This window comes from Megalobrama amblycephala, linkage group LG22 (assembly GCF_018812025.1).
Source record: "Megalobrama amblycephala isolate DHTTF-2021 linkage group LG22, ASM1881202v1, whole genome shotgun sequence".
Taxonomy (NCBI): domain Eukaryota; kingdom Metazoa; phylum Chordata; class Actinopteri; order Cypriniformes; family Xenocyprididae; genus Megalobrama; species Megalobrama amblycephala.
This window is the reverse complement of record NC_063065.1, coordinates 5,233,058-5,242,852: the sequence shown is the minus strand read 5'-3', so window position 1 is coordinate 5,242,852 and position 9,795 is coordinate 5,233,058. Positions and strand designations below refer to the sequence as shown.

At 39.3% G+C, this 9,795-nt stretch overlaps 1 protein-coding gene across 2 annotated transcripts; it reads left to right on the top strand.

Moving 5' to 3' along the window:
• Positions 1–675: 675 nt before the first annotated feature.
• Positions 676–9,566, top strand: pdpk1b (3-phosphoinositide dependent protein kinase 1b). 2 transcript variants are annotated; one of them, XM_048174421.1, is made up of 14 exons: positions 676–850; positions 3,386–3,580; positions 3,671–3,713; positions 3,829–3,966; positions 4,321–4,465; positions 4,564–4,661; positions 4,787–4,862; positions 5,099–5,167; positions 5,648–5,744; positions 5,839–6,012; positions 6,109–6,338; positions 6,431–6,488; positions 7,807–7,959; positions 8,037–9,566. In XM_048174421.1, exons 1-14 carry the CDS (start codon positions 827–829, stop codon positions 8,148–8,150), a joined length of 1,614 nt encoding a protein of 537 aa, XP_048030378.1. In that variant the 5' UTR covers positions 676–826; the 3' UTR covers positions 8,151–9,566. The 2 variants fall into 2 exon arrangements, with proteins under 2 accessions (XP_048030378.1, XP_048030379.1); XM_048174422.1 differs by lacking the exon at positions 676–850 and adding an exon at positions 990–1,751.
• Positions 9,567–9,795: the final 229 nt, after the last annotated feature.

Genomic DNA, 9,795 nt, shown 5'->3' with positions numbered 1-9,795 from the left:
GCAGTGTTTTGAAATCGCCCATCACTAAATAAGTCGTTATTTAGTTTTTTTGGCGCCCCAAAAATATTCTCGTTGCTTTATAATATTAATATTAAACCACTGTACTCACATGAACCGATTTAATTATGTTTTTAGTACATTAATGGATCTTGAGAGAGGAAATGTCATTGCCCTATGCAGGCCTCACTGAGCCATCGAATTTCAACAAAAATATCTTAATTTGTGTTCCGAAAATGAACACAGGTGTAAAACGACATGAGGGTGAGTAATAAATTACATAATTTTAATTTTTGGGTGAACTAACCCTTTAACTATAGTGAACTGATAAACTGTAATAAATACTGAAGTAGGTATACTTTGGTATAGTTCTAGAAAACTTGGGTAATTTGTTTATATTACTATAGTTATTATATTATCACAGCAACTATAGAAATACCACAACAAATTAATTCAAGTACTTTACTATAGTATGGTTCAAAAACACAATAGTATTTACTATAAATTACTATAGTATTTTTTCATGTGGCCAGTTTTGGAAAATAATTATTGTTGCGTTTATAGATCTTTAGCTGAAGTTTAACGGAAGTTGCACCCATAAATCGCGCAAAGCGTCATGGGGAGTAGGAAAAAGGTGGATATAGATGGAAATTTTGGGATTCGCCGTTTGGGGGCGCGCGGTATTTTTTTTTTTTTTTATTCCTCTCGACTGCAGTAATGTTGTTGTGGCGTGACGTCACAGCCGTGAAACGAAGGCGCAGAGAGGGCGGCCATGACTCCAGTCTCCACAATTATTTAATCCCAAATAAATTACCCGCGGAAAACTTCCATGGCAAGAGCCACGAGTCAGATCGTAAGTACCCCTAAGGTCTTGGGAACGCGGGCTCGAAGCCGCCTCGCGCCGCGTTGCGCGCGCTGCTTGTAACGGCGTTTTTTTGGGGGGTGGCGCGGGACGCTTGCGACCCGAGTCTTTTGCTTAGCATTTAGCCTCATTAGCCCGCTAGTCCCCAAAACAAGCGCAGGTCTATTAACCAGGAAGTGTCAACTTTTGTTTCTTATCGTAATTTATACTGGGATTTCTGAATGAATTATTAGGCTCGATGTTGATATTTTTAAAGGAGCATTGTAGATAAATGCTCATATTGTTGTGTGTTAGCGCTGCGAGCTAATTCTATCAACAAATGAAGTTGCTTGTTTTCTTAGCCGTTAGCCTGACCGCTAACTCACGGCATAGGGTTTTGCTTCTGGCTGTCTTAAACATGCTCTCAATTTACACAAATCATTTTTATTTCTAAGAATTAATTGAGAACATACAGTCAACACCCAGGGCTTGTTTTTAAGTCTCTGACAAACTACAACAGCGCTTTTGATTCAGTAGCGCTTCTAGCATAAGTCGCCTCAGGTTGTTTTTGCCTCATTTGCTTCTCTGTTTGCTGTCAGTTTATCATTTAAAACCGTAATTAAGGGATAATTAGTAGCACTATGTGTCTATAACTGCTTATTAACATGTCCATGTTATAATTGACTTAGTTAGGCATGTTATTTCCACTGAAATGAACAGACTCAGAGTTGCGGCCTATAAAAGTGGCTTGGAGATTTTTAAGGTTTCACCTTCTCATGTGCTTTTGACAGCCGATTATCATTATGTATAACGTCGTGTAGATCACTAGACTAAGACAATACTCTTATGAATATGATTGGTGAATTATCTGACTCAATGGTGGGCCTTTTTCAGGCACAGCATATTATACTGGGTATGTAGCTGATAGAGATTTTTCAATGTAAACCCTGCAAAGTATCTTGCCTCTGTTATTTCTAGTATTGATGTTGTTTCTTAAGCCTCATTAAGTGTATGAAGTACGAATTATTATTGCGCTACATAGGTTAGTTAACAGGATTTTTGCTGGGGATTTGTCTAAAGTTCTTGTTGACGTGTGACTCGTGTTTTATAGAGGTGTTTTGAAGTATTGTAGGAATGCTGTTTATGAATAATGTGAGCTGCAGTTACAAGTAGTGATGGGAGAAACGAAGCTTTTCAAAGCTTCGAATCAACTGAACCAATTGCTTCGCAAAATGATTCACTGTTTCGAAGCGTTCGAAGCACCACGCGCTGGTGACTCCTGCTGGTCAAAACAGTGTAAATGCATGCCAAACATGCTTAAAACTGCTTTTACAAAACCATTGCAAATGTTTTATTGCAATTAACCAATTATCTAATACCATTAAATATTAAGTGTCTATATAACGTGTTCTTTTATCAATTTACAGGGCATTTTTTGTATGTTTAATGGATGGCTCAGCTAAACAGGACAATAAGAGACTATTAATAACTATTATTCCTTTTAATTAAAAAAAGCCTCATTAAAACATCTACAAATGCATAAAACTAATCAGAGATCAGGTAAAAACCATTGCCTCTGGGAGAAAAGCTCAGTATATCCGCACGATTCATGAGTTGACAGAAATCGTCCCCAGTGATGGACCATTGAAATTTCAAAACATTTCAGCTGTGTTCGAAGCTGAAGCTTACCTTTGTTACTCCACTAATATAGTCCACTTGAAGGAGTGAATTAAAATGACTGACCGAATTAGGACAGTGAATACGCCAGAAAGACTGCCTCTTTTGCATAGTTTATTCTTGCTGTTTAATAATCTTTTGAAACTTAAAGGAATACTCCACTTTTTTTGAAAATAGGCTCATTTTCCAACTCCCCCAGAGTTAAACAGTTGAGTTTTACCGTTTTCGAATCCATTCAGCCGATCTCTGGGTCTGGAGGTACCACTTTTAGCATAGCTTAGCATAGTTCATTGAATCTGATTAGACCGTTAGCATCTTGCTTCAAAAAAGAGTGTTCCTTTAACAAACTGTAGTTTAAGCTCCAGTAGTAGTAATAAGGTTTATCTTGAACTCTGTCATGGAATTTAGCATGTATAATCCGTAATTAAACAATTTAATCAATTAAAAGGGAATGTATACCTGTATTATATTACGCTGTACCCACATTGGGCCAGCTGATGATTCAGCTGCAGGCACCATTTTCTGGCGAGACGTGGGAATTCATTCACTCTCTCAGTGCATTATGTGTATTCTCTAACTGTTGAGTGTACATCAGTTGTAAATGCTACTGAAATCATGTGACTGGCAGTTTGAAACATGGTCCGAACCACTGATTCGAAACAAAAGATTCGTAAATGTTTCGAAATAGTAATATTTTTTTTCTAAAATATTTAAATCATTAAAAATAATAAATGAAATCATTATATAAAAATGCTAAAAAGTTAAAATTATGTACAATCTGTCATAAAACTATCACAAGCCAAAATTTCATCAGAGGCAGTAGTTCAGTAATGTGAGTAATACACTGACTTCGTCTCTCTCTCTCATCAGTATGATGTTGCATCCCTCCACTCCTCTGTTCTCATCTCCTGTCCATCCATGGTAAGAGGCCAGCAGGACACGCCCCGTCTCCACGGCAGCAGCATGGAGGGACAGGCACTACCCCCCCAGCCGACTCAACCTCGCAAGAAGAGACCCGAGGACTTCCGATTCGGCAAAATATTGGGAGAAGGCTCCTTCTCTACCGTACGACACGCACAGTCATGCACATCTGATGTACCTCAGATAGTAATATTGATTTAATGTACTAACCTTTGCCGTCTGTGCTACTTGCAGGTTGTCTTAGCAAAGGAACACTCGACGGGGAAGGAATATGCAAGTAAGTCGTTATATCATCAGACTGTGGTTCATATGCATTCAATTTGTCAGTATTACATTTGACAAACTACTGGATGGGAGCATGTACTGAAAAATGTTTGCATGTGTTTCAACAGTTAAGATCCTGGAAAAGCGCCACATAATGAAGGAGAACAAAGCGCAATATGTTAAGAGAGAAAGAGACATAATGTCACACCTGGATCATCCATTCTTCGTCAAGCTCTACTTCACCTTTCAGGATGAAGAGAAGCTGTGTATCCTTCACACACATGCTAGTGGTCAAGTGGTATATTAAACAATGAAAATTTATATGTATTTATAATATATAAATGTATGTATGAAATATTTGCTAAACTGTATATTAATATTTTGCTCTAAAATATTTTTAAGAAATAAAAAAAAAGAATTGGCTAAAATTTTAAGAGGGGGTTAGTTTCAATGGCAATAATTATATAAAAATAATAATGGCTAAAATGTTGACCAATTAATTGACATGGCCAATTATTAAATTACAATATATAAATTACTACACAAAGCTTGTGTCTGCAATACTGTTGACACTGAATTTAATCGATTTAAATCGAATGCTTTCCTGAATGTACTGTCAGATTTTGGATTGAGCTATGCTAAAAATGGCGAACTGCTGAAATACATTCGAAAAATTGGCTCATTTGACGAGACCTGTACACGGTTCTACTCCGCTGAGATAGTTTGTGCTCTTGAGTACTTGCATCAGAAGGGCATCATCCACAGGTTAGTAGGTTTGTCTTTAAGGTGTCTGTAGTGTGATTTTTAATGTTTTCTTTCTATCCTGACATTGAGTTCTTTGTGTTACTGTGGTTTTGTTACAGAGATCTGAAACCAGAGAATATTCTGCTCAGTGAAGAGATGCACATTCAAATAACAGACTTTGGCACGGCCAAACAACTGTCCTCCGACAGCAAACAGGGTAAAACACACACACACCCCACATAACAATCATCCTCTGACGGTGTAAACCGTTCATGCACAAGTATCCCCTTATGATAGTGCTTTTATTAAGTGACATTGTGATTGTGATGTTTCTCCCCGCAGCAAGAGCAAACTCATTTGTTGGTACGGCTCAGTACGTCTCTCCGGAATTACTGACTGAGAAATCTGCCTGCAAGAGGTAAACACGACTGATGAATATTTCATGGTGTGCAGTTGTAATACTTTCGTTGTAATGAAACGGGCCTAATTCAGAGATGCTTCATGTTTTTTGTTGCAGCATTTATTTAGTGGTTCCTCTTCTGAATGCAGGAGACATTATTAGGGTTTATTTGAAATTTTGGCTAAATGTTATTTTTATGACAGTTAGTTGGCTTACTTGTGTGTTTGTCTTAAACCTCTTATTTCTTGTGGCAGTTCGGATCTCTGGGCATTAGGCTGCATCATCTACCAGCTTGTTGCTGGTTTGCCACCATTCAGAGCTGGGTGAGTTTCTTTTCAGAGTACTAGCGATGTGCAAAACTACATATTGATTTAAATTGGACTAGTCGGTGGAATGCCTGAACTAATCAACTAATCAAGCCCTTTATAATTAGACTGGTTTCAGGTTTCGGACAGACATGGGTTCCACTTTATTTTACAGTACTTACACTTATGTGTACCTAAGAAAGTACTGGTTAATATAAGGCTACTACAAGGGTTAGGTTTAGGGGTAGGTTCAGGGTTAGTACCTAGTTATTGTAATAACTATTATAGTACATAGTATGTATATAGGAAAAAGGACTGTAAAATAAAGTGCTACACAGATATGATTCATACAGGGTGTTTACAAAAGATGATTTCTCTCAATTATGAGACTACTGTCAAAGAAGTCCAACGGTTTCAGCATTGGGTTTTACAATGCATATTGTCATTGCAGAGTGCTTTTTAAATTACTAATCATTGTTTTCTTTTAATGAATCACAGGAATGAGTATCTAATATTCCAGAAGATTATAAAACTCGAGTATGAGTTTCCTGAGAAATTTTTCCCCAAAGCTAAGGACCTTGTGGAACAACTTCTGGTCAGCCTTATTTAATCACAAATGTTTGTTTTTCTGTTCATGTATAGCGTAGGTGAGGATCTGCTGTGTGCTCATTGGTGTTTTATTTTCACAGTCACTGGATCCGTGCAAGCGGATTGGCTGTGATGAGATGGGCGGTTACGGACCGCTGAAGTCCCACCCTTTTTTTGAAACGGTTGGCTGGGATGATGTACATTTGCAGACTCCACCCAAACTAACAGCGTATCTTCCAGCCATGTCTGAGGATGATGAGGACTGCTATGGAAACGTAAGTCAACACAAACGACTCATGCAGGGGACTGATTTTCTGCAGAAAATGTGAAAATTAGATCATTCTTAATCTCCTTTTCTCTTTTATTTCCAGTATGATGATCTCCTGAGCCAGTTCAGTTGTATGCAGGTGGCACAGCCGGGCCCTGCCCCTTTAGTTCCCCTTACAGGAGAGACAAGTCATCCTACGTATAACCCCTCCCCTAGTGTGGATCAGTTTATACATATTCATGAGCTGGACAGTAATAGCATGGAGCTCGACCTACAGTACAGCGACGAGGAGAAACGCATCCTACTGGACAAGCAGAGTGCTGCAAACCCATGGTACACAAATGCACATTGTCTTTTTATGTGACTATCTATCTGTGCATGCTTTTCTGTAACTTATCTTATTTTGTTTTGTTTGTTTTTACCAGGCACCAATTTGTGGAGAATAACCTCATCTTGAAAATGGGCCCAGTGGACAAACGCAAAGTGAGTAACTGTTGGAAATCTGTTCATTTGTAAGAGTATGCAACCAGATAGTGTTCTCCATCCAATTCCTGAACAAATGACTCTTCAGACTTGGTTCTTTTTAGTGAGTAAAAACCATGCGACCAGAGGATTTCATCCAATTCCCAAAAAAATGACACTTGAAATGTTTAGGTGTGTTCTACTTGAAGCGGAGCTGCGCAGACCGATCGGTGTATGACGTCAAAGTACCGCACAAGCCATTAGAGAGCAGATGGCTCTTGAATCTTTTGAATCACTCTCACTGTACTTTGATGTCATACACAATCGGTCTGTGCAGCGCCGCATCAAGTTGAACACACCTATTGTTTTTAGTGAATTAAAACCATACAACACAACTAGTGTAGTCTGGCCAATTGCTGATCAAATGACTCTTATGATTCATTTTTTTTTAGTGAATCAAAACTTTATGTACAGTGTAGTCCATCCAGTTCTCTAACAAATGACTCATGATTTGGTTCTTTTTAGTCAATCAAAATTATACAGCATGACCAGTGTTTTCCATTCACTTCCTGAATGAATGTCTCTCATAATTTGGTTCCTTTTTGTGGATTAAAGCTACATAGTACCACCAGAGTAATCCATCAAATTCCTGAACGAATGACACAAATTATTCAAAACCGTGCAACCAGTTTAGTCATTCCAGTTCCTGAACAAATGTCTCTTATGGTTTGGTTCTTTTCAGTGAATCAATGCAGTCCATCCAGTTCCAATTAAATGAAATGCTCAAGCTGTTAAAGCAGAATGGATTCTGATTGGCTGTCAATGTTTTTATCGTTCATCATCTGGAAAAAAAATCATTCTAAAAGTGATTCCAAGGATATAGTTCCTCTGTGCCATTATCGTTATAGTTGTGGTGTGGATTCTGCTTTCTTTTATATTTAGAATGATTTTTAGAACAATATCTTTATCATTATAATTATTGTCCTTGGAGTGAACAGGACTTTACGATTAAATATTTTTTTCAATGAATCAAAAATGTGCAGCCGGAGTATTTCATCCAATACCCGAACAAATATCTCTGATTTAGTTCATTTTAGTGAATCAAAACCATCCAGTGTAGTCAAAACAATTCCTGAACAAATGACTCGCATGATTCAGTTCTTTTTAGTGAGTCAAACCACACAGCTCGACCAGTGTTGTCCAATTCCTGAATCTTACGACCTGATACTTTGTTGGAAGTTCCAGGACAGGATCTATATGTTTTATAATCTTACGTCATTAAAAGAGTTGAAGTTTTTTTTGTGTTTCATTGCGTCTTTCCCTTTGTGTACGTGCGTAGGGTCTGTTTGCACGGAGGAGGCAGTTGCTACTGACCGAGGGTCCTCACTTGTACTATGTGGATCCGGTCAATAAAGTTCTGAAAGGGGAGATTCCATGGTCACCTGAACTACGGCCTGAAGCAAAGAACTTTAAAACCTTCTTTGTTCACACGGTAACAGCAGTCCCAGCAGTCTATTATCTTATAACACCACTTCTGCATGGTTTAATGACGCCGCTTTGTTTCCGTAGCCAAACCGGACGTACTATCTAATGGACCCAAGCGGCAACGCTGATAAATGGTGCAAGAAGATCCAGGAAGTTTGGAGGAAGATCTACCACAAACACCAGAGCCCCAGCCTATAGGACTACAGTGCTCCTCCCCTTTGGCCACGCCCCCACAGCTCTCCAACCAATCACAGGACGGGGACACGCCCCTGTAGAGATGCCTCTCCAGCTATATATTGTCTTTCTGTCTCTTCATATATCAGTCCCATCACTCCCAGGCACTTTCTCTGTTCAGATTCAGTTGTTTCACTTGCGGAGGGTGAAATCTTTACAACCAAAAGCAGCAAGGCCGTAGTCAGCATGTCATGTCGGCAGGCAAGCCGTAGAAAACCTTTATCACACGTTTAGCCGAAGTCTTTCCATCAGTTTAATGCGATGCAGGTAACAAACACTCTTGAATCGTGCAATCTCCACCTGCCTGTTGCGGAACAAGTGCACACGTTCTCTTCTTTTCTCGCTCGACGCGAACACACACTCATCTCCTTACATTGAAATGCCTAATCGCTTTGTAGTGTGTGTCGCTTTAGTCTGCGTTTAGAATTAAGGCGGGTCCTTTTACCCTTATTGGCTACAGTAGCTGGTCTTGCTGATTCCGATTGGAGGATGTGGTGTCGAATCTCTCCTCAGCATGTTCACGTTACGAATAAAGCTTCAAATCGCACCGGGAGACGGCACCACACCGCCACAAAAGCCACATGGGTAATGTGGTTTGAGAGGGTAGTTCGTTGCCCCCTGGCCCTATGCTGAAAGCACGACTGAGTTTAGCTGTTTTCCTTTAAAGCGCTTGCATTGTGACGGTATGCATTGCTGATTGGAGGCTTGTGACGGAGGGGCAATCTGAGCGTGTGCGTGTGTTTGGCTCCTCTCATTTGGCCGTTTTTAACAGGAAGTCCGTGGAGTGAGTGAGACCGACAGACTGAGTGTGTGCGTGAGTGCGTGCGTGCGTCTTCCTGATCGGTAACAGATGACTGTGATGTACAGTTGATGTAAAATTGCAAATGGGAGGTGAGTAAAGAGGTGACTCTAGGATCCAGGTTTTGTATTTTTATTCTTGTATAAGGTTATTGGGCCGCTCCATTCTGGCCTGGCTTCTCTGTGTTATTTAAATTCTAATATATGAAAGCATATTTGGATTGAAGTCATGTTCCAGGGCCTTGCTGTGTATGTATTGAATATGTAAAGCCTTTGAATGTGAAGAATTATTGTAAACTATGATATTTTACTGCTTTTGTTTTCTTACTATATCATATACATTTTCTATTTGCGCAGTGATTGGCTCATTTCTGATAATTTAATGCCTGTTTGCGCACGGCCCCACTTGTCTGTGTGTGCGTGTGTGTGTGTGCGCGTGCGCGCATGTGTGTCTGTGTGTGAGAGATGGTGTGTGCGTGGGAGGCCCTTGTGCGTGTAGGCAATGTGTGTATTCTTCTTGTCGACCTTTTGCGCTCGGCAAAACCTAGAACTGAAATAAAGCATGTAGGGTTTTAGGCCAAACAGTCTCTGTTTTTTCTTCATGTGTTTCAATGGTATTTCTTTTTTTTTGTTTTAAAGCTGTTGGTCTCCTGACAGTCAAAGGCTATAAATAAATATTGCATAAAAAAAATAAAATGAAACCCTTTTAGGGTTAACAACATCTTAATTATCCTAAAAATTTTCATGCTATGTATGTTATTTTGAAACACTCGGGGTGGGGGATATTTAATTTTAGTAGGTTTTTTTTTAA